This window comes from Rhododendron vialii, chromosome 4a (assembly GCF_030253575.1).
Source record: "Rhododendron vialii isolate Sample 1 chromosome 4a, ASM3025357v1".
Taxonomy (NCBI): Eukaryota; Viridiplantae; Streptophyta; class Magnoliopsida; order Ericales; family Ericaceae; genus Rhododendron; species Rhododendron vialii.
This window is the reverse complement of record NC_080560.1, coordinates 663302-687809: the sequence shown is the minus strand read 5'-3', so window position 1 is coordinate 687809 and position 24508 is coordinate 663302. Positions and strand designations below refer to the sequence as shown.

The following is a 24508-nucleotide window of genomic DNA, read 5'->3' as shown; positions in this document are numbered from 1 at the left end:
CAATTAGTACAATCTCTTTAAATAATAGCGGTAATCACAATTTTCCCGAGATTTCTCATGCTTATATGCCACATCTCTATGCTTGGCCTTTGCCCCCTAACTCTGAATTTGCACGATAGCCTTACTATTTGCCGGATGGAAACCATGAATTGTACCAGCAAGAATTTGGCCCATAGCTTTCTCTACCGTCGTAACTTGCCTAAACCTTTATATAACACAAATAACGAGTACAAATTTCCATTTTCCTTTCTCTTACAATTACAACTTCATAGCAGAAGCTAGTGAAATGAGTACAAATTTCCATTTTCCTTTCTCTTACAATTACAACTTCATATCAGAAGCTAGTGAAATGGAATAGCGTATCTTTCACTGACTAGCAAGTACAAATCTTCTCGGGGACAGACAACTATTCTGCAAGAGAAGTCGAAATGCCACGAGAGAAAATTTAATGTTATTTACAGGCACATGGATCAAGTAGTTGGTTTCAATTTATGCCTATCCCAAACCCAACCATCTCCATTCTCATCTCTTTGATGAGGTTATCAGAGGCACCTTTCGGTCAATCTCCCGTGGTAACTGTATATCTTATATCCCCCATTAAATTTGTCAAAGAGTTGGGGGAATCAGATCTCTCCCTACGAAATCTCTCGTGCCTTCACGAGGATGTTCTTCGCCATTGTTTCTTTCCTTTCTTTTGAGGCAACTTGAAGGGACTCCAGCTCTGGCGGCGCTTTGATGTCTCTCCAAAGAAGCCAGAGGCCAGAGCTTGCTGTAGCCACAGTTCAAAATCTTCCTCTTCTACATCCATCATTTCGGCATCTAAATCCCATGGATATCTGCTTGAGCTGGATCTCTGAGTAGTTTTCTCCAGCCCAACCATGTTTACATGGAAACTGGGCCGATGAGTATTCGGCCTACAAGCCATTCCCTGTAAAACAAATAAATTTGAGCTCTCAAGTTAAATGACAGGGAACTGAGAAGGATAACTCTTGATTCTTCTAGCATTTACAATGTTCTAAATGCACAAAACAGCCAGCCTTCTGACAAAAAGAGAAACCAGGCATTGCTAGGGTCAAGGATTTTTTTTATTTTCTTTATTTCCTATTATTATCCATATTATTTTCGGTTGGGGGTGTAGTTGTTGTGGGTCCACAAATGGGGTGGGGTCATAAGATCTCCAAAAACAAGAAACTGCAAGATTACCGTAATGCAAACCTGAAAGTTTGATGGACCAATTGTCCAGACTCCAGACCCTGTTAAGCTCCTAGAGCATCCATCAGGTAGATATACTTTGATTTGTATCAGAGATGGAAAGAGGTGGACATGACTATAGCTCAAATACAGTTTTTTCCTCTTTCCTCTTTCAGAAATATATTGGGAAACAACTCACATAGTCTACTCAATACATAGCAACTCGGATATAGTACGTGCTATGCACGGAAGCATTGAAAAAATTATACTGTACTGCATCATGCTTACATTTTTCAACATAGTTGTTTTTTTAATCACTCACAAATACTATATTGTAAAAGGAAAAAAAACATGATAAATCATAGAAAAGAAAACTGTGTTGAGAAAACTTTAGAGTCGCCATTTAAAAAACGAAATTAAAATTATGAAAATAATTTGAAAGTTATATTGACCAATAAATGACTTGGAAAAGTGAAAGGGTGGAGGAAGAAAAGGGAGTTAGATGAGAGAAGTGGTGAAGGATAAATTAGTGCCTAGGGAAGTAAAATGGAGGAAGAAAAGAACATGAGATGAGAGAAGTGGAGACAGTGATGTGGAATTGTGTGATATTTGGATTTTCTTAAAAAGAGAGAGAGAGGTAGTGTCTCGTCGACTACACCTCTTCCGTGTATAGTATAGCATAGATGGATGGATAGATAGGTGGGAAATCACCAAAAGCAAAGAGTGAGCACTGCATGGACAACAATACAAGAGTCCTATGGTCCTCACACCTGGGGTCGGACATGAGTGACTTTTGGAGAGACTCATGCCTATTAGTCCTAGCTTGTCAGCTTCTTGCTACTATGCACTTGGGGGTGGGGGGCGCGCTAAACTATGGCTTAAGACGCGCCTGCAAATCCCCCATATGTTATCACCAAGTTCGTTCACCATTTCCTCCACAAAAATGTTATATTCGAAGTCCCGTATTTTCTACAGTGACAAATGGTTCTTGCAACTAGAGCAAAGGCAGCCCATCCAATTTAAGGTTCTTTGTTCACAAATATGCACTCATGGTCACATATTTTCATTTCAAATGGGTCCTCAGTGGCTCAGTGCACTCAGGTTCACAAACAAATCACATATGAAGACTGAAAATTCAACTTTGCACAAATAGTACATAGTTACATAAAACACAACCCCCTTTTCTTTGGCAATTGAAATACTTCCCCAGATCCCTACCAATATTTAGAAGATTTCAATTCTTTGCATGCCGGGTATGATTGGCAACATTCATTTGCAAGAATATAATTGACTCCATCGAGCAGACATACTTCAAGTACATATTACCAAACAGGAATTCACGACAAGCACACACTAGCTATAGGGGTTTGTTAAGTGAAAACTGACCTGACAAATAGCCCACTCTGATACATCAAAGATCTTGCTCTCAGCACAAACAAAAGCACGTGGTATTTCCACCTAAAAATGGCAAACAAATCACTTGGGTACCATAATAATGTGTAGTGACAGAAGTAGAGTAAAGAGCAACGAAATAAACAGAGTCAGTGCATAATCTTTGTGACCTGAAGAAAAGCACTACATGCTACACACCAATATGCAACGAAGGAAGCATGGGAAACTCCCAAGACTCGTTAACATGTACCAATCATAAGCAATAAATTGCAGGAAAAAGAAATGGAAACAGCATTAATGTACTATTTAAGTAATGGAAAGTATGACATGCAGGAAAAAACACAATTTTGCTCCAGAACCAGCATTAAATGAGTGAAACCTACTAGTGCTCTGAAACTATAAGTTGGGTTCCATATATGTGGCATGTGGAAGAGTTAGAAGTTAGAACCAAATCAAACAGGAGCTATTGGTATTTTACAAGCCAACACATTAAAATAAGAAAAACCGTTGGAAGATCCAAAGAAGAGAAGCAATTTTTTAACTTAATAGACAAGTAAAGAATGAAAAAAAAAATCAAGAGTCCACTGTAAGGAAGATACCTTTTGAGGCCGATTGAAGACCAGTGATCCTTTATATTCAACCCACCCATCACCATCCTTGGCTTGATGATATTGACAGCAATCCTAAAAGCAAAATACGAAAAGGATTTACCATAACGATTGAATGGAGAGAGAGAGAGAGAGAGAGAGAGGTCCTACCTGACACCATCTTGCCTTGGCTTTAGTCCTATTAGTGCAGACCCAAATGTGCGAATTGCCACATTTTGTGCACTGGATACGCCTTGACTCCTCAGAGCAGAAATCGGGGACATCCTGCATATTGTGAAGGTATGATTAATCAAATATCCCATCAACAAGACAGGGATGAACGTTCTTCTATTTCATTTCAAGCTCCTGCTTTTCATAGATGGAAGGGACAGAGGAAAAAAGAAGATGATTGCCAACAAAAACAAAAAGAAGAGCTGAATGCATGACATATCACATCTATTCTAAGGAGGCACAATCAACTCTTTCACTTTTTGACGATATTTCTTGTTAGCTACAAAACCATTTCTCCTTGAGAAGGACATGTAATAAAGTACCTGATGTGGAGTATTATGTGACTTGTGGGAGACACTCTTAGATTCTTCTTTCCTCAGTTGGTCATCATAGTCTCTCTTCTTTACAGAATCTGAGAGAACCTGAAATTTTAAACCACTGAGACTTTCATGCAGAACAGAGGGAACACCACAATTTACATTTGACACACCCAATTGTTTAAGATTCTGAAGATGCTAACAATAAGGAAATTAATAAACTAATATCAAGGCATAAATACCTCATAAGCACATTGCAGTTTCTTGAAAGAGTCACTTGCCAGTGGACTTCCCATATTCTTATCAGGATGCACAAGCATTGCCTAGCCCAATAAAAGGCAACGGTAAGCAAACAGAACTAGAATGACAGGGGAGAGACATCACAATCACAGAAAATTAATCAGGGAAACTGAAGACAATTTTAACAGAATATGACACAAAAATACCATCTGTAGGATAAATTCTCAACTGGTAAGTAGAAACAGTAGTCTTCTAACCATTTAATCCTGAACCAAATGGTTGGTGTATCACAAGATCATCCATAAACCAGGCAAGTCTATTGGAAAGTTTGGCCTCACTTAGGATGGAGAAAAGGAGTAATAAGGCCCACCAGAAAAGAGAGTTCTACTAATCACAAATCATATGCTTCAGTTAAGCAAAGGTTAACAGGAAGACCAATACAGATGAAAGTAGCATACCTTTTTCCGATATTCCTTTTTCAACAGCGCAGCATCAATTTTCTTGTGCCTGGGAAATCCCAATGCATCATAGTGATTCAAACTACTTAAAATCCGCTTCATCTCATTGATTGAACTTGTATCTTCTATGACCACCTGTTTACCAGAAGATTCTTTTTGTTTGTTGACAAGAGACGAAGTAGGAGGTGTTTCGCAAGAAGATTTACAGGAGTTCAACTTTTCAGCTTCATCAATAGGAACAGAATATTCGCCCTCTCCGGAGAAGTTATCTTCTGTGAATGTCTCTGGTACCTTCTGCTCCTCAAAATGTGTGGTCTCACTCAGATTATCACACCATTGAAGCAGGTAATTGAGAACATCATTTGAGAAAAAAGCAAGGTGTATTGAGAGAGAAACTCCTAGCCATCCAACTCGGACTTTAACGCAATATATAGCATACATAGTTGCCATTAAGACTACTAACCGGGCGTGATTTAGAGAAAACAAATAGCCTGCATTTTACAAAATCGATTCAGTACCAAGCAACAAAGCAGGTACGAGAAATGGTGAAGGAAACAATAACTGCAACCGATCCCACCATCTACTGGGATTAGATAAAGATTCAAAAGAGACAAAATGAAGCATGTAAGATTTGTTTCTTGAGAGCTTTAAAATAACCATAGAGCAGCTGAGAATCAAGCAACTATCAAGGCAAGTAGTCGATCAACCAATTAAGACTAAAACAATGATTAATAACCAACTGTCAAATGTGATAAACTAAATATAAAATTGCTCCTGTGGCGCTTCAAACTGTGTTTCTTACAAAAGCACTCCCAGAGTTCATACTTGCGTCACATGCAAAAAGACTGGAATTTTTTCCAAACTTTATCCTATAGGCCTAAAATAAGGAATTTAAAAATTAAATTGTTACAAGCGCATTGGCTATTTTGATATGAAAGTGTTTATTTGCTTATGGTTATGTCATATGACTCATATACACTTTCTTTCAATGTAAGCCAGCATTTTGTTAGTAAGGATCAGTTGAAACATCCAAAGTGTGACTTACCAACTGAATGTTATATACCTTCAGACCCTAGGCCACAGACTCAGTGTTTTTTTCGTCAAATCCATTATTAGTTGGGAGATCATTCAAAGAATTCAAACTTGCTACAAGTCAAACCGTCTTTAGATGAGAGATAATCTACTGTCATATGTCTTTATGATATGCAACACAAGCCTATGTCCAACACAATTCCAACCATCCATAGCAGTTTTTATCAGAGTTGCTATATTCCTGTGTGTACTGTTTCCAACTTTAACAGTAATATTTTCTCTGGAATCTATATTTAGCTTTTGTACTTCCTGTTGTCAAAATGTGAGTCATTTTTGGTACTACATGTGCAGGTGGCCGTAGGGTAACTATCACAAGGTTTGAGGATCTTTAACAGATTCCTAGCATGCGAACATAGAGGGGTCCTTCATGCCAATGAGCAGTTTATAAAGTGCCTTCTCTAGACAAAGAATAAGGATGATCTATCCAACTGCTTTATGTGAATCACAATCCCACTTCTCTTTGAATCATGATCTCTCTCACACACTCTCTCATTGTAACAGGCCTTCGCATTACTACAATATGAACCCAAGGCTTGAAATGTCGTCCCAATCTTGGATCCAATAGTACAACTACGACATATACTACTGAAAGTCCCAAGCTATATGTTTTCTTAGTATCCCCCAACACCTCCATGCCCAGGCAAAACAAACTCACACAGCTTCCACGGCGAAATACATGTCGAATGGGTCTAAACACAGAAACTTTGCCTATCAAAATGCATAGAGAAGCATTTTCAATTGGATGGAACGCCAATACTATCTGAATGTCGAATGCAATTGTTTTAGTATCAGCTTACAACCTTCCAAAAGGAATATAAGAGCGTAACTTTGCAACTAGAAAGTTAACAAAAGGTTCTAGGTCAACTTTTGTGCCAATTTTCAAGATTACAGCTACATAAGTTATTTAACACCTTACTCATCATTAGACATAATTTATTTGACAGCTATATTTAATGGAATTGTAATTCTCCCCAATAGTACTGACGAAATTTCTCCCTCAAAATCCTCTAGTTGATGGTGTATTTTCTCCCAATATTTAAGGAGATAATACAACTCACTAATAAACTATGTAAAGAAAGAAAAGAAAAGGAGGAATGCAAGAGAGAAAGAAATACCATGTCTCCATAATACCTAATTTCAAAATAGTCAGTAAGGAACATGACGTACCTCCAACTATAAACAATGTACCCGTTATCCAAAAGTTAGCATACATCCATAATACTAAAATAGCAAATAGCCCGACAATAAAAAGCCCAGGAGTGTAACCCAAATACTGAACAGCAACCCCAGCAGCTCCCTGAGATAACAGATGCAACTGTCAGTGGCATAACTACTCAAAATCATTTGAGAGTGACAAATATAATACAGGACAGCAACGAAACCTTTTTCTAGAATAGAGATCCCTCCATATTGGAAAAAAGAACCAAATTTTCAACATTAAGAGAACCATGAGCAAAAGTCCACGTGGAAGAGGAAGTAATAGAGCACAAGACAGATTGTATTGCTGACCTTCTTGTCCAGGTTTAATATCATCACGTCTTAGTTTTTTTCAAAACTGTTAGTTTAAACAAGATCAATATCTAATGTTTCATTCTTTCCACTAAGTAGGATTCTTTCTGGTCACTGTCAAAAGGCTTTATAAGAAAATTACTGGTATCTATAACCAGTAAGGAAAGAGATCCTGTAGATTAAAATATAATATCAACCCTGAGTGATCCTATTCCTCTACAAGCTATAACGAGAGAGAGAGAGAGAGAGAGAGAGAGAGAACCATGATTATCAAACAACATCTGTGACTTCAACAAGTTCATGAATTCAAAATGCGTTACCACAGGTCTCCATTCAAGACCTCAAAGTTAAAGGATTTCCCTTCGTAATTTTATGGAACTCGCAAAAATTGATAAAACCAGACATACATGGGGTGAGAACCATGATAAACTTCACAAGAAAGTCCTCTTCATTTGCTTCCCTTACATGCTGACAATCAAGCAACATCTGTGACTTCAACAGGTTCGTGAATTCAAAATGCATCACCACAGGTCTCCATTCAAGACCTCAAAGTTATAGAACTTTCCTTCATAATTTCATGGAATTCGCAAAAATTGATAAAACCAGACATACAAACTACCAATCTAAATGCTCTATTAGCCATAATCCACTTCTTCAAGGACTAATCAGGGTCATGTGTAAGCAGACAGGCCAATCTGGAGACTTAAAGTTCCTGGACACTCTTCGTAACATCTCATCTTATAGAAATCTAAGAAACCAAAACAAATAAGCAACTTACTCTACCACTAATTTAGATAGACTTCAAAAACGTAAACTTAGGGATTCAAAAAAATGAGCATTTCCACCACAGAAAGCTATTAAGCATTCACCACCCACAGAGCATTACTCTCTTGTAATGCTGCCATGACACTGTGCCATGCAGCCTTCCTTCTTGAAAGCCAACCAGAAATATAAACATGCAATTCAGTACACATAATAAACAAGTTAAAAAACTACCCAAATTACGTATACTTATGGTTCATTAGTAGGAGGCGACCCTTTGCTAAAGAAAATAACAGAAGTATACGCTTTATATCAACATATATTTATGTCTGCTCATAAAGCGGGAAGAGTAATTGTCAAATTAGTGGACGTTCTTACGTAGAAACACTTATGATACTAGACCTCATGCCTTATCAAGCATGTCTCCCATTTTAACTTTGGTTTATTCCACAATCATTATGGCTATGATTAAAAGAAATGACTAACAACCCCCAAGCATAGTAGTCCAACTGTTGTTGAGTTTCATGACTCATGACATGCATTACTCCACTTGAGCACCATGTATTAGTCATGTAACAAGTCAACAGAATGTCAAGTGCAAATATATGGGTTCGTCTTTTGGGCAGAAGAAGAATATTTTGCGGAAAAAATTGTGAGTTTGAATAAAGGTATGAGGGTATCTGGAGTTCTGCGAGTAGACCATCTAAGAGCCTATAGTCTGAAAATAGGTTTAACCTAAGATATGTGATGTAAACATCAACTGCAAACTACAATTACTAAAATATACTTCAGCAGATCAAACAAGCACCCAACAGTAGGTCACAAAAAGCATGCCATGATATCGAAAGAAGCCAACAAAAACTCTTCAAAAAGACAAGGATAAAAAGCAAAGCCATCAGCACCATTCCAGAACTACTAAATGCGCAAAGGAAAAGAATTTGAACCCTTACCATACTGATAAGTACATAAACAAGGCAAGACATCGACGTCAAACTCAGAAAGCAACTCCACATAATAACAAGCAACGCGACAGATCCCAGCTTTACAAACGACCGAACCCCACGGACAACACAGTCCTTCCAATAAACCAGCAACAACAGCAAGAACCTCCCAAGTCTTGCACATCCACTGCAAACCAGCGGCCAATTACGCTCCATAAACATCCCGATTTTGTCCCTGAAACAGATCACCGCAGTTCGCACAACTGGATAACAATGCCTCTTGGACTGCAACCACTTCCAACCTTGATTGAACAACCCAATATCCTCCATAGCAACCATAAAAGTTCAAATCCCAAAACCTATCTAATGGAAAGAAAGAAAAAGAAAAATGTAGAATCTGCTATCGATACCCATCGATATTGTCACATACTAATAGCTCATATCTCCACAGTTGTGATGTTAAAGCCTCACAAGTTCCCATAGTCATAGATGCACACTCCAATTCACCAAAAGGGGGTAATAAATATTCACTGAATCGAAGCGATGCCCACATAAATTACTACTACAATCTCCGAGTAAGAAAATGGAAAGAACAACAAGCTTCCATCTTAACTACAGCAGTAAAAGTAGTTGACTCAAACAGTTAGAGATCACGAAAACAGTAAATTGCTTCACATGTACGTCTCCCGAAAGTAATAAATAAGTCCACTTTATTTTCCCCCTCAGGATACCAACAGCAAATTTTCACCTTTAGCTGTTGAGACCTGATTCACATCACATGTTCGACCTCGAAACACAACTGAACGGAAACGAACAAGAAGGTTAGCAGATAGAGACACATACATAGGTTTTGTATGTAATAAGAAATCACCGACAGGGGGTTGGGAGTTAGGAATTCATGGTCCAAAGGGAGAGAGAGAAAAGAGGGAGAGAGAGAGAGAGAGAGAGAGAGGATCTTTAATGGTGATTCTCTCTCTCAAGGGGAATGTCTAGGGTCTTGACCTTTTCTGTGAGGAAACCCTAGCTTTTTACAGGGAATGCTCGTGAAAGAGAAAGTAAGGTTAAAAAGTTCAAAAAGGCGTTGAGAGAGAGAGACAAGAGTGATGAGGAGAGAGAAAGTAAAGTAGGAGGAGAGTGGGGGAGAGAGGGGGGCAGATTAATTGTGGATTAAGGGTGAAATTAGGAAGGGAATATTTAACACTAATAATGAGGAAGTGGGACCAGTTGAGAGTGTTAATTAAATTCTGGTTGGTGTTCCACTTCTGTTAGTAGGTAGTAGTAGCAGTATTCGTATAGTACAATTCCACCTGGCACCCTCCCTGCTGTCTGCGGTTACGTCACTTACGTGCTGTAATGGGTTTTATTTGGGCCTGGCCCGTTAGCCCACGGATGCTCCAAATGGGCCGGGGGGGTTTTGGGGGGGTGCACACCAAAATTTTAAAATGAAAATGATAATAAAAAATTTCATATTTATCTAAAATTTTTGTGTTCTTTCGCATGTATATGAGTCCATTATCACTGTTAAGTGAGACTCTCTCTCGATGAAAAATTGGGTATCTTTCTCGCCATTTTTTATCACGTGCATACTTGGATAATTGTCAATGATTTTTACTGGAACATGTTCATCAGAAACATTCTACCAAAATACAATACTTTTATTGTTTATCAACAAAAGAAAATTTCTTTATTATCAAAATAAAGAATGTAATTTGTACAATAGGGGAATATTATAGAAATATATATATACTCCAGTATATGTTACGCGACGGGCTGGTATAAAAAAAAAACATGTTACATAATTATTGTTTTTCATTTGGGCTAGCTATCATTTGATGTAACACTTCCATCCATTGCTCTTATGTGTGATGTGGGTTCATGAAATAATAGTAGCTAGTATTGTGTGTGAAATTGCATTACATATGGCAGTAATTTTACGTATACATTTTTCAATATGTAACCCAACCTCATTAATTCGAATTTTTAGCTAAAGCTATATATAGTTGTATATCTCGATTGTGTTCCATGCCAATTTTTTGTAAAAGTACATCTGATATGCTTGTCATGTTCTTTCTAATCGTTGCGCAGATAATTTAAGTCATCAATCTTACGCACAAATTATTATTCTAAGATCTAAAACAAGTCATTCTCGTACTTCTAAAAAATATTAACATAGTCAGAGAGAAAGAAATATAAAATAAGAAATAGCACGTGAAGAAACTTACATTTAAAAGTAAAATAAGCTTACGTCCAACAAGAAATTCACCCCTAACTCAAGCGACACCACTAGAGACACGATGTGTACATTTTGAAGGTGATGCACCGTTTAAAAAGTCACCAAAGCAAAATAAACTACGCATTAAAAATGCTGCACGATAGGATATTCAAATTTAGTAAAAATGCATTATTTACTACTAATTCAGACATGTCATGTGATTTGATCTTAGAAAATCTATACAATTTAGCTGATAAATACAAATATTCTTTTCTCTCATTAAAGATAGTAATAAATCCTGCAACACCCAATTCTTCAAAGTGGGCTCAATTGGTGTGTACCTTGCTTCCAGAGGTGGGAATTCAAGCCCTGCGAGGGGCACGGGTGGAATTCAGGACTATAAATAGCCTGTGAATTCACTGTGAACTAATTTACTAACTCCCTAACTCCCCCGCTGATGTATAAAAAAAAAAAAAAAAAAAGAAGCACTTGGAAGTCTCTTTCCAATTCCATGCCTAGCTAAGGATAAGAGAGAATTGGTTGGTTTAGTTTGAAAGAGAGAACTCCAATTGGATAATCTTGCAAAATATCTAAGACAGCCACAGGAAGAGCGCCACGTGTGACTTGGCAATATCAGCAATGCTTGGTTCTTGTTACTATCATTATCATGAAATACTGTATTTCTAGCCAAGTGAAGTGACCTTTTAGATACTTATATTACATTCCATTACAGATTTGAAGGGCTCAAATATCATACTGTATCTCACCCCAAAGCAGAAGAAAGTAATGGCAACATCCTCAGTTATGATGATGAGTTCAATGAGTCTAAAACCAGCTCCAAGAGGCCTCCCCTCACTCGGTACAACTTTCAGGGTTGTAGCCAGTGGGAAGAAGATCAAGACTGCCACACCTTATGGTTAGTAGATATATCCGTATATGTGTATTCGTCTCGAATCGATCAATAGATTATTATTATGCCCATGCATGAAATTTGTTACGTACGTAAAAACTTAGTAATTGGGTTTGAAGCCATTTTTGGGAGTTTGCAGCCCTACGTTTGGTGTGGGTGATTTGGTGTGTTTTGCAAAACCCAAATATTGAAGTTACAGAGAGAGAAGAGATCAATATTGAATTAGCTAGGAATTTTGTGGATATGTAGGAATTTTGTGGATATGTGGGAATTATCTAAATACATGATCAGGTACCGGTGGCGGGATGAGCTTGAGGGATGGGCTCGATGCTTCTGGCAGGAAGGGCAAGGTGTCTTTTTTTAACATTTACTACTGCTTGCCCTTTTCATCAAACATGTAATTTTATTTTGATTACCCGTTGTCCGGGTCAGCTAGCGTGTGCGCAATTTGACTAATTTCGTGGAGTTCGAACATATGCGATCTCATCGAGGACGAACACCCATTTGGGTCATTCCAAACATGTAATTAATTGATGCAGTCAAATTCCCTACTACAATGTTTCTAATAAATGGAAGAAGAAGAAGAAGAAGATTGTCTTCGTATGAGTACTCAGTCGTAATCTGATAGAAAATCCTATTAATCTAATTTCATATGCTCTCTATTTGAAACAGAATACAGTAGTAATAGCTTTTACGCTTCAAAAAACAAATAGAGGAGGAGTATTAATTTCCACATACCTTGCCGTACTAAGTTTTCCTCTTAATTCCATTGCCGATTCAGGGGAAAGGTGTCTACCAATTTGTGGATAAGTACGGTGCTAATGTCGATGGATACAGGTACGTACGTAGCCGCACAATTAATCTTTTTGTCACATGAAAGATTGAATTCTTAGCATTATTTGTAATCTTGTTACGCCTGCCGCGATCTAGTTAAATATATCGAAGTATAGATTCCTGATTATGGATTTACAGTCCCATCTACAACACTGATGATTGGTCCCCTTCTGGTGATGTCTACGTTGGAGGTAATAACAATCTCTCTCTCTCTCTCTCTCTCTCTCTCTCTCTCTTGATTGACATATGCTTAATCAAGTACTGTGAATGAATATGAAATGCAGGTACAACTGGGTTGGCAATCTGGGCAGTGACACTAGCTGGAATTCTACTAGGAGGTGCCCTCCTTGTTTACAATACAAGTGCTTTGGCGCAGTAGTAGAAATTAAACCCCCATGGATGACTGTTAAAGTCTTGTCTGTGTGTGTGCGCAAAGACACAACATTTACAAGATTATGCTTTTTCAACTCTTATACTGCATGTTGTACTCTGTATTATTGTTTGCCTATGCATGGGTTATCTATTCAAAATATTGCCTTGTCTGTATTAGTTATTGTTTGCTTTATGTGAATTTAATTAGCCTTTGTTATGTTGTAAAGCTTTCGCATTAACAAACAAACTACTCACTCGTGTTTCATCCGTCTTGCGGTCTATGCTAACCTTTTTCTTTTCTTTTTTTGAACGGCAAAATAATATTATTAGGTAATCTTGTCAAAGGTTACAACAAGATTGGGGGGAAAGGGGAGGTGAGTCCAACCAAAATTGGACAATACACCTGAGAGCCAAATAAATGCCCAAATAAAAGCCCGATTGCTTAAAAGTCTAGATAATACAATAAAGCCCATCATATGGCCTAAAAACCCAATCTGAGAAGCCCAAAACCAAACCCTAGTTTCCTTGGTCACATAAATCCTTCAAAATGTCCCGCGCTCGTCAGGGGCGGAAGCACATGGGTACAAGGGAGGACAACCGACCCTACTGGCTGCCAAATTTTCGTAGGGATAAGTATAATTTTTATCTTAATTTAACTAATTTGACTCCAAATTTTCATAAGAATAAGTTTAATTTAGCTATTTTGACCCCACAAAAAATCTCTAAATCGCCCCAACTTGTTTTAAGTGCATAGAAATTTCAAACGTTCTCTTCTTTTCGAGAGTTGATAGTGCTAGAAATGAGACTATCATGTATTATTTTTCAAATATAACAAGTCTTTTGGAGACTAATTATGAGGCAAAAATGAATTATTAGTACATATCGATCTTATAATTAACCTTTTAATTTAGTATTTTTTGGACTTGTTCATAGAAAAAATATATTGCATATGAATCTAATTTTTGACCCCACTAACCAAAATTCCTAGCTCCGCCCCTGGCGCTTGTGCTCTTCATCCTCGCTTTCGCGGATTTTAGTAAATTGAGATGTGTTTCAAAGAAACTTTCATGTTCTCTGTTCTGCTCACGCACGCGAATTACGTGACTTTGGGTCTAACATTCTTGTTGTACTCACATTATGTGATCCAAAGATAGGACATGAATTGTAAGACCACTGGATCGAATTTCGAGCGTATCTAGCTAGCTAGATGTGTGGGGGAGAGAAAAAAAAAAACAAGGAAAAACAAAATTAATGCTGAGAAAAAACAGACATCCCAAACATAAAACTTTAGTCAAACTCAGCCCACTAAATTCCTTTGGTCTGGGCCATAACGTTTGCGAAACCCGGTGGGCTTGAAGTCAATTAGCTCCATACGGGCTGAACTGAACCACTTTCCCCTTTTAAAATATAGTGAAATAAATGGAGGAGTCACTTTATAATGATAAAACGAGAATGATTTTGTTCACCATCCCTCTCATTGGTCGAAATATTGTAGGGATCATAGAATCTAGTATAGAGACCATAAAAATTCTGTTGTCCATGCACCAAAAAGTGTAATAATTCTGTAGTTCCTATACCATTTCTACTAATAAGAGGCAAGGTAATTTTTACCCCCTAAAATAAAATTATTCACCTTGTCCTAGAACAAAAGAAAAGAAAAGCATTCGAACTAGCTCCTTCATATTCTCATATACTGTATAAAATTTCCGTTTTTTGAATGACAATAACACAGCTCCGATTTATGTCTCTCAGCAGTTCTTAAGTTACCACAATTAGATGAATAGAACATGCTTCGTCAGCAAGACTCATTTTCCTAGAGGAGTGCTAGGGACAAAGAAATTTGGCAAAGAAAATACCTTTAAAGTGTACATAAACGGCTCATATTCACTGTGCAATGAATCTGAGCCATTCATGTACACTTTAAAGATATTTTCTTTGCATATTTTCTTTGCACCTAATATTTCTCTTTTTCCTATCGTGAAATAAAATAACAGAATGCTGGCACACTTGGAGATGCCTCGGGATATGGTATCAAAAAATCATGTAGTGGCCTAATTAAACAGGTGAATGATTTCACCCATTTAACTTCCAACTTCGCCTGAATGCAACTTTTTTTCTTTCACTTTCAGTATTTCCCCTTCCAATAAATAGTCAATTTTTTTACTTTTATTGGCTTTAGTGCAGTTTTGATCATTGTTTTATTCACAACCAAAATTTGAAGCTGGAGAAAATGTAAAAGCTGAGGAAAAGTCAGCTAGAAGTTGGGTGTCTAAACGAGGGAAGTTCCTATAATATAAAATTATAAGTATAAATGAATTCCCAATGTTAGTCAAGTCTTCAATCTCTTTAGAAACAAACATATTCAAATTTCGTGGAGAGATATCAGGGAGGAAATTATTGAAATCTATTATCTTGGGATTGAGTTTGGTAATCAGTTGCTTTCCATATCCTTTCAATTGGATTATATAATGGGAAACTAACATTCTAATTAGACTTTTTTGCTTATATTACTCACCTAATTATTCTGCATATAGCTCTACCTCAAACCGCGTATTGGGCTTGTTTTATACACCAATCATGGCTTTGACAACGTCCATAATACTTGGTTGGGTTTCTAATTGTCTACTTGATATTACAAAAGTTTTTTCGAACGTTGAAACCCAACCGTGTGGCAGATAAAAAAGAAAACAAAAAGAAAGAAGAACCGGCAACGACACGGTAATGACACATTACATTTTGATTAATATGTGATTTGTTATCAATGCATTGATAAACTACAGGACAAGTGATTTCTATTCTACCAATCAATATAATGAGAATCCATCACATGATATCCAAATTATCCTAATCACCAAGTATGGTCATCATGGCATTGTTGAAAATGAAAATGAGTATTCAATCCTTGATTTGATCGAATATTATGTAACGAATTACATCACATATTTTGCAAATTTACTGGTTGTTGACACCACATTGGACTCATACTCAATATTTGTTTCACACTGAGGATTGTACTGAGTCAGCAACCGATAAAAAAACTTTTGGCTTGTATGTTTGCATGTTTTATTTGCTCATTTGTTTGTGTAGAGTTTGAAATGTGTCTAGATTCAGACCTAAAATCATGTTTCATTTGCTCATTTGTTTGTGTAGAGTTTGAATTGTGTCCAGATCCAGATCTAAAATAAGACAACACAAGACAAATTATGATAATAAAATGAGATCGGTTTTGCTATTGTCAACCTACTGAGCTGACGATAAGCACACTAGAAGACAAGAAAAATACGTATTTCTGTGTACTTTTTATACCCTTTAATACACATTCACATACTCATTATTATCAGCCCACTGGGCTGATTTTAGAATTTTCCAAATGGGATAGCCATTTTAGATCACGTGGTCATACTGTAAACCGAATCTCCCAACCATGATAAGTTCGGCAAGAATGATTCAGTAATTATTTTTTCTTTTCTTCTTTACAGTTCTCAATCCAACCATCTTAATACTCAACAGTCAAAGTATGTGCTTTTACGTACCATAATCTTTTATCTTTGTTAACTCGTGAGATCAACTTGAGCTTAGTGGAACTTATTACTACTACATGTGGTATACTAAACTTGAGAGTTTTACTGCTCTTAAATCTTTTTAATGTCTATTTCAACTTTTCAGCAATAATAGGGATTACCCATCTAATCATTCTATCAATACACGCCTTAATTGTGAATTATTCCCCGGCAAATCCAAAAGTTTAGTGAGTCAGCAAATCTGTGGTGGGCAAGAAGAGAGTGACTGTCATGACTTTATCAAACATGGCAGATCGTTGTCCTGCTTCCTTCTGTTTGGCATTACTCTATGGTTATGCAGTGTCCAGTTCCATTTTTCCCCCATTTTTTGATCACTCAGTTGTCTGGGCCAGCATATACGTTCGTTTTTTCCTATTTGATCTCCTTTTTATAGAATCAGTTGTAAAATGAATGAAATTTTGAAGAATGAGGAAAAATGCTTGGATCCTTCAAATGCCATTTCATCAATCATTTTTCAAGTACACGAGCTATTAGGTGTCATTGTACATATAATAGGTGTTGAGCCATGAAGACTACATTTTACTGTGACAGCCCACTTTCTTTTAAGCTAATAGGTGAAAACTTTAGAGAGAATCAACTAATTAACTTCTCCATTTCATTTCATTTGTAGGATATATCAGTTGTTACAGATTACAATGAGCCATAGCTCTATTTATACAAACATCGAACCGACTTCATCAACCAATTAGATTACAGATAATCACCGCTTAAACAACCTCTAGATCATTAACTAACCGACTAATAAGCCACTTGACTAATAACAAACTAACTGAGCTTAACTCACTAATACTTAAGAGAATGAACTAGCCCCAGCTGTCTGATCAGCTGGCATTGGAATGGCTTCAATTGTATAGCTTGCTTTGAGTGACTTGACAAAGACTACTACTACAAAGGCAATTCCGGGCCTACTACAAAACTGAGACAACAATACAAGTCATCATGAGCGATAGAGAAGCCAAGCCGAGAAAAAGAAACAGAGCAGATTTGACTCGGTTTCCGCAGGACCTCCCCGTACAAAATCATCACATTTACTTGACAAAAGGCCTCCGAAGAAAATTGCAGGCATACATTTTACAAAAGAAACAGAAGATCCACATACAATCAATCTAATGAAGAAATCAACAACCATACATTACAAAAGACCCAAACTAGAAAACCCAAACCTATATAATCAAATCCAAATTCAATCATAGTTGTAGGGAGTAGGGATTGTTTCATAATCAATACTGATTCCACATGATGGGTAGATCCACATCAGATAAGAAGCTCTCTGACATTATTCCTTCACCCAAGCTTGGTGATCCTTTCTTGTTCAGATGGTTTAGAACTGATTTAATGACACCTTTTTCGCAAGAGGAAGTGCTTATTTCTGGCCTACCACCAAAGGTGAAGGTAGGTGTAGGAACTTTGATTGGGTCCACGTGGGTGATGTCCAAAAAAGTTGGGTTGGTTTGGTAGTTTGGGGTGAAAATATTGGAGAAGCAGGGCACATGTTCGTATTGTTGACCCTTTGAAATATTGGTTTGGTCGAAGGTGATGTATGAATCCAATAATGGTGGGAGAGATAACGAACTTGTGTCATCATAGCCAATTCCCATGCCTTGCTTGGCATCAACTTCTATATCTTTGTTGCAAACTCTACATAATACCCAATCTCCCTGTTCGAACAAAAATAAGGAACATTAGTGCTTGAAACAAATGAACTCGAATTTTACGATGGATCTCGAAAATAAGAACGCAACATATAGCAACCGGCAATCGCACAAGATTCGAAGGATAAACATGGTTTGGCTTATGTCAACACTCTGAAAGAGAAGAATACAACGAGCCAAGTAGCCAACATTGTCACATAACTATCTAACATTAAATCTTATAGCCCCAAAATACAACATGAACACAAACCTTGTCATATGTCCATTAAGCAGGTTGTGAGGGTGGAAAACAGGTTATAAACATAATCATGCTTAACTCGAGACCCCCATCACAACTGTCAAATATATTTTTGTTAGAATCAAGGAGCTTATTTTTTGTAATCTTGTTCTCTAAAAAATTGATTTTCCTTGGTTTTATGAAAGTCAAGAAACTTCTACACTCTACTATGAGGAAAGCTCAGATTGTAAAGGATGTTTAAAGACAAGGGAGTAGGTTTGGCTTTTTCCATAAGAAGTCAAATGGGAAATCATGTTGTGATCAGGTTTTGTGGAAACATCAGCTGCTGTCTGCTGCTGTTTTCTACTTCTTGTAAGACACTGTTGCGCGTTACAATTACTAACACTGAGTAACAACAAGGTTCGTCACCTTCCATTCTACTTATTGGATTAGTCTGCTTGTCATCACTAATGACAACTGGATTATGAAAAGACAAGAACTTAAGATCTGCTTAGAAAAGGACCAAATGAACACGTACTTGAATTGGTTATGGGTTTGAAATCAGCTCACCCAGAAGACGTGAAATCTTTAGAATTATGTAAAGAGAAATTTATATCACCTCAAAGATCCTAATATTTCATAAACTTCCTCTAACTCAGAACCACAGGACAGTTTATGTTAAACACTTAAATCCAATGCCAAAAATACCCACAAGTTATGTATTTCTCAATTTGTCTCAGAACCCTCAAGTACTATTGGATTTTTTATGCTTCAATTTTGATCCCTCCACTACTATCGGAGTTTTTATGCTTCAATTTTGATCAACTGCCCGATTGTTACTATCTCTTCCCGAATGCTTCGATTCAAATTGCAAATAATTATGGTTTGGTTTAATTTCCTAAGATTTTAGCAACGCACAACTTCTTGTATAATTAGATGAACAGAAGCAACAATATGGCAAAGGGAGAAAATTAACCTTGAGAGAAGGGATTTTGGGAGGGGCAAGGGGTCCTTCAAGCCGGAACTCGTGCATGACCCAGTTGGTTTTTCTTCCCTTGGGTGCCCTACCTTGGTAGAACACTAGGGTTTTCCTCATCCCAACAAGGGTACCCCGCCGAAATACTGCCTTGTCCTTTCCGGTGGCCTTCCAGTAGCCAGATACTGTGGCCCGGTTTGTTCGCAGCCCACTTGCATACTTCCGATCACGCTGACTGTAAAAGTACCACTCCTTGCCTCCCACACACGCTGGTTCTGTTAAAGAAAATGCATAAATGTACAAAATAACAAATTTGTTAAACGGAACTAGAAATGTGTGCCTCAATCTTTACTCCACCATTAATAATCAAGACGCAAAGCATATATGAATAAGAACCAAATGAAAACAGCTTAACAGAGTCTCTCATTTTTAATCGGGCGCCCATAAAGATTAATTTTCATCTAGCAGTACTCAAAGGGCAAAAAGGTCAGTAAAACTTCATTGTATACCAGACTTGTTTAGGTTACTTAAAGCCTAGTTACTAAGGGAATACACTATGTAATGGAAGTATACACTTATTTGATTATAATTTCACTACTGAGAGCTTATGCTGTCAATAGTGTTATTACAGAAAGTCTACACTATGTAATGGAAGTATACACTTATTTGATCATAATTTCACTACTGAGAGCTTATGCTGTCAATAGTGTTATTACAGAAAGTCTACCCACACAGATTTTGTGTGCACAACGATTGTGCACAGGCACAAATCATGGTGTGAGGCCCACTCCGAGTCTCACACAAACTATCCGAGCCGTTCATTAAATGTACTCCATAAAACACCTCTCAAAAAAAATTAGCTCAATCCAATACCTATAGGTGCTCAATCCAATCATTCAAATTTTCAAGATCCTGAAATCTAAAAGTTACATGATTGGATCGAGCACCTATTGGTATCGGATTGAGCTAATTTTTTTCACCGGGGCCCTCACAAAAATGTTTTAAATTTAATGAACGACTCGGATTACTTTTGTAGAACCCGAAGTGGGCCTCACACGATGATCTGTGCACAATCGCTGTGCACAAAATCTATGTGGGGTAGCATCTCTCCTTCCATATAATACTTGTCTTTTTATCATATGCAGAAAATTCAAGATTACTAACTCAAGATAAAGCAAGAAAGTCAAAGGCAAATCTGAAAAGAATATGTTGATGTCAGCATATTGATGGTGTCATGATGTTTAGAAGTCACAAGAACCTATCAAGAACTAACACGTGGCCGAGCGTTTTGTGACATGAGTTGTATGTGACTCATCATTTTTTTTTATAGGTTTCCCGTTGGTAATACGTGATACATGAGGTTGCAAAACGAAGGTAGAGTTTTGCCCACATAGAGCTTGAAAACAAGTATTGAAAATGAAGTATAACAGATTGATGACAAAGGAAGCCTCATTATTCATTTGAAATACTTAGAAATCCGTCTCATTTCAACATTCTGTTAAGTGTACACGCTTGAGGTTTACAAAATGCAAAGGCATAGAATATGGCTTAAAGTTTATGATGAACTCAGACTTATTGTCACTCTCTTTCGTTGCGACGAGGCCAAGGGTGTCAATTCTTCAGAAAAGTACCCCCCAAAAAAAAAATTGAACATAGAAAAGTAACAACTGAAAAATTCAAATTGAATGGGAGATTCACCGCACACAGTCAAACAAGCTACAATAACAAATTTCTGTATGTGACACAAGAGGTAGATGTACAGACTAAAGAGATGTGAGAATGAAAATGAACCCTACACAAACTTGAAACTACACAGGAAAACAATTTATCTATAATTACTCAATCAGGGACAAAAATCCACGAATACTGATCAATTCTACTGGTCATGAATAATCCTATTGCTATCACTGCATCCGCATTCAAAGAGAATATATCCCACCAGGATAATACATCTCTCTGCCTCTCCATACAGATGCATATCAGGGTGAGAGGCAGCGAAAAACTTACCCGGAATATCCCAAGGTTCGCACTTGTTGAGGTCAACTTCGATCATGAGAGAGCATTCACAACATGTATACTTGTTTATCAAGTAATCACAGACGAGTTCTTCATCTCTAGGATGAAACCTGAACCCTGGAGGCAATTTTGCCTCCACCATCCTCAGACTGCTCATTTTAGAGAGAGGGCAAGAGATAGAGGGTGAGAGAGAGTTTTAAATATGAAGTATGAAATCCCTACGAAGAACCCCTGGTGGTTGTAGTTTATATTCAACACGTTTGTAAAGTATGTACTAGAATAAATATATAAATAAGGGGTTTAGTCAATCAGAAATTCCGTGTAAGCGAAGGGAGTGAGGTTTTGAAGCTTGGTCTACGTGTCACGATGACGTGGACTGACTGACAACTGCCAACCAGATGTACAATGGAGTGTGTGGGTGTATGAGAGAGAGAGAGAGTCATTTTTCATTTGCTTCTCTCCTACACCTTCGGAATTTTAGCTGGTAGAGCCTCCGAGACTTTCGCCAATTTAGATGGATAGAATAACAATTCTGATTTCCGACACCATTTTCCACCGTCATGACATAGTATTGAAACACTTTGTGCATATTGCCTAAGGTTAGGTCTGTCTCCAATCTTCCCCCACCCATATCCCCAATGATTGGGGACTACATGGGTTATGTTGTTGTGATGACATAGTATCGAAAGATCATACAATGAGTCCAATAATAAGCATCATGCGAATAACCAGCTGGGCCTCATTAACATTTTCAGCTTACAAGAATTGTATGGGCTGGGTTGAACATTTTATCTGAATTCTGATGCTAAGACACTGCAAGTATTTCATTATCTTTTACCAATCAAGTTTTGCTCAGTAAGGCCAAAGTCAAGGATGAGATATGTACATCTGCCCGTTAATGATGGCCCAGCTTCTCACTAACGAATGAGTCTTTTAGGCTGCCATGAAAGCAATCAAACAGTTATCGTGCAAGATTAGGAAAACATAACAGATTTATAACTAAAGAATTATAAATCATTGCTTCCAACTTACTCATACTGTAGAAGAGTTCCGATGCCAATCCTTAGACTGTAATGACAGTGACAGATAGAATTCAACTCACGACGGAGTTATATATTTTATCTTCTGGATCCTGCAACAAGAGCCTCATGATATTTTTGACAAGAATAAGGACGCTATCCTTTAATGCGAAAAGGAATCATTAGGAAGCCACTTTCAAAATGTTGTTTAAACTTATGACAATCTTCAGGAAATGACACATCTCAGTTGCTGAAGTAGAGATATGGTGGCGGAGCCAAGAATTCTCTAAAGAGGGAGCAACTATTATACACACCTTCACAAAGACATTTCCGTATGGTAAGCAGTGATAAGATAAGAAAATAATTCTGCACTGTAAAATAACAAAACTGATATTTTACAATACCTGATGAGTTTGTATATTCTTAAATCTGTACATGCTTCAACAAGGAAGTGACTAAAGATGTCTCCTTATGCATACAACCTGTAACATATAATATGTACATAAAAAAAGGCATAAGTAATTTTTAAATTCAATGAGACCACTTATAAGGTCTCTTTTGAAAATTTAAGTAAATTTTAAGAGCCAAAAATTACCTTGGTGGGGACATATGTAGATGCATTTTGGGAAGGGAAATTACAATAATCTTCAAAACTTGTAGGTCAAAGTGCTACAGAAGATTACAGTTAGGGCAGCTGTTTCACGTTGTAGATATGTCGGTCCATATTGTGCACCAAGTAATCATAATTCAGTAATCATTGCATAACCAAAAACAAAAGAATAGATATTACCAAGCTCTGAATTCCATTATTTCCGCAGGGTGGCACCCTTGTGGTGTCATATGCCACATCATGTTCAAGCAACAAAACAATTGCCAAGAGCTCCGTCGATAACCGTGGTATTCCCGTCTCCTGTCTCTCAAGATAACAAAGAAAAAATAACAATATTTAGATGAACAAAAGATATTGATCGCAAACAAAAAAGATAAAAAGTTGTATTGCAAAAAACAAACATCACCTCAAGCATTACATCATGGCAATCAACTGATTTCATTCACTCACACAGGGGGTTTCGATAGAGTCAAAAAAATGTGCGTAAAAGAACAGGGCTAGTGCACACTAAGAATTCCTATGTAGTTCATTTAATTGCTAAAATATCGTCTCATTTGGTCCAAAACCAAGAGGGCAGTTTCCAGTAACAATCTACGCTGTGTATAAACTGGGACAACAAGCTTGTTGCCTGTTGATCATACAAAATGAGTTCCCAGGCTCTTCATTTCTACAACTATTTTGACAAGCAGACTTTCCCATGTTGAGCAATTTCAAATAAGGTAAACTATGCAGCGTTGACACTTCGTTGGAGGTCAAATACCAGTGTCGGACACCCGTCAACCACTCAAATTCAAAGTGTCCTATTTTATCTCAATGTTTTCCGTTTGGACGCCTTGGGGACACCTTTAGAAAGATACACAAATGGTGAAATGCTTTTTCTTCAAATACTTTTGTGAATGATATAGTGATGAATATAGCTTAAGGTATACTTGGTGTTGCATGTTTGCATAAGAGCCTAACTTTTTAAAGTTTTTATTCATATGATAGTACCCATATATGTTTTTGAAAATGTATCCCCCAACGTGTCGTGTCCTCCAGTTTTTTGAAATTTACGCATGTCCGTGTTGGTGTTACATGGAGTAGAAGTTAAAGTTTTTTGGCAGTTCGATTCCGTGGAAACTGTCAATACTTTCAGAGCTGCTACATTCAAAGGTCAATTTTCAGCCTATGGTTTTCAAAATGCCCTTTCATTGTTTTCCCCTCTAAACCTCCTTTTGGCAAATCCTCTGTGTTTGCCTTCTAAAAGAACAACATTACTCATCAGAAAAGCTTGTAGTTTTCAAGTTCATAGCCAAAGACATGAGCATCAAGTACAATGGAAGATTAGCTTGTATTTCAGAAAATGCTAAAAGGAGCTTGCTTTTGGCGGAAAGCTTAGGTTGAAGGATT

The 24508-nt window shown here is 37.3% G+C and overlaps 3 protein-coding genes and 1 long non-coding RNA gene across 7 annotated transcripts; 2 read left to right on the top strand and 2 right to left on the bottom strand.

The window, feature by feature from the left end:
• Positions 1–183: 183 nt before the first annotated feature.
• LOC131321871 (uncharacterized) lies at positions 184–9884 on the bottom strand. 2 transcript variants are annotated; one of them, XM_058352848.1, is made up of 9 exons: positions 8730–9884; positions 6676–6805; positions 4417–4907; positions 3961–4041; positions 3725–3823; positions 3342–3455; positions 3183–3266; positions 2578–2649; positions 184–928 (listed from the first exon to the last, which is right to left on the bottom strand). In XM_058352848.1, the coding sequence occupies exons 1-9, from the start codon at positions 9057–9059 to the stop codon at positions 656–658; spliced, it is 1674 nt and encodes a 557-aa protein (XP_058208831.1). In that variant the 5' UTR covers positions 9060–9884; the 3' UTR covers positions 184–655. The 2 variants fall into 2 exon arrangements, with proteins under 2 accessions (XP_058208831.1, XP_058208829.1); XM_058352846.1 differs by having other exon boundaries at positions 6640–6805; positions 8730–9859.
• A 1672-nt stretch (positions 9885–11556) lies between these two features.
• Positions 11557–13225, top strand: LOC131321876 (photosystem II 10 kDa polypeptide, chloroplastic-like). Its single transcript, XM_058352860.1, has 5 exons — positions 11557–11848; positions 12134–12192; positions 12624–12679; positions 12815–12867; positions 12961–13225. Exons 1-5 carry the CDS (start codon positions 11719–11721, stop codon positions 13053–13055), a joined length of 393 nt encoding a protein of 130 aa, XP_058208843.1. The 5' UTR covers positions 11557–11718; the 3' UTR covers positions 13056–13225.
• A 4406-nt stretch (positions 13226–17631) lies between these two features.
• LOC131321865 (NAC domain-containing protein 21/22-like) lies at positions 17632–23052 on the bottom strand. Of its 3 annotated transcripts, none has more exons than XM_058352835.1 (5): positions 22914–23052; positions 22523–22622; positions 21482–22428; positions 19475–19749; positions 17632–18287 (listed from the first exon to the last, which is right to left on the bottom strand). In XM_058352835.1, the coding sequence occupies exons 3-5, from the start codon at positions 21645–21647 to the stop codon at positions 17850–17852; spliced, it is 879 nt and encodes a 292-aa protein (XP_058208818.1). In that variant the 5' UTR covers positions 21648–22428; positions 22523–22622; positions 22914–23052; the 3' UTR covers positions 17632–17849. The 3 variants fall into 3 exon arrangements, with proteins under 3 accessions (XP_058208818.1, XP_058208819.1, XP_058208820.1); XM_058352836.1 differs by lacking the exon at positions 22914–23052 and having other exon boundaries at positions 21482–21639; positions 22377–22428; positions 22523–22823; XM_058352837.1 differs by lacking the exon at positions 22914–23052 and having other exon boundaries at positions 21482–21639; positions 22377–22851.
• LOC131321866 (uncharacterized) lies at positions 22989–23274 on the top strand. Its single transcript, XR_009198644.1, has 2 exons — positions 22989–23060; positions 23125–23274. It is a non-coding gene; the product is annotated as an uncharacterized LOC131321866 (long non-coding RNA).
• Positions 23275–24508: the final 1234 nt, after the last annotated feature.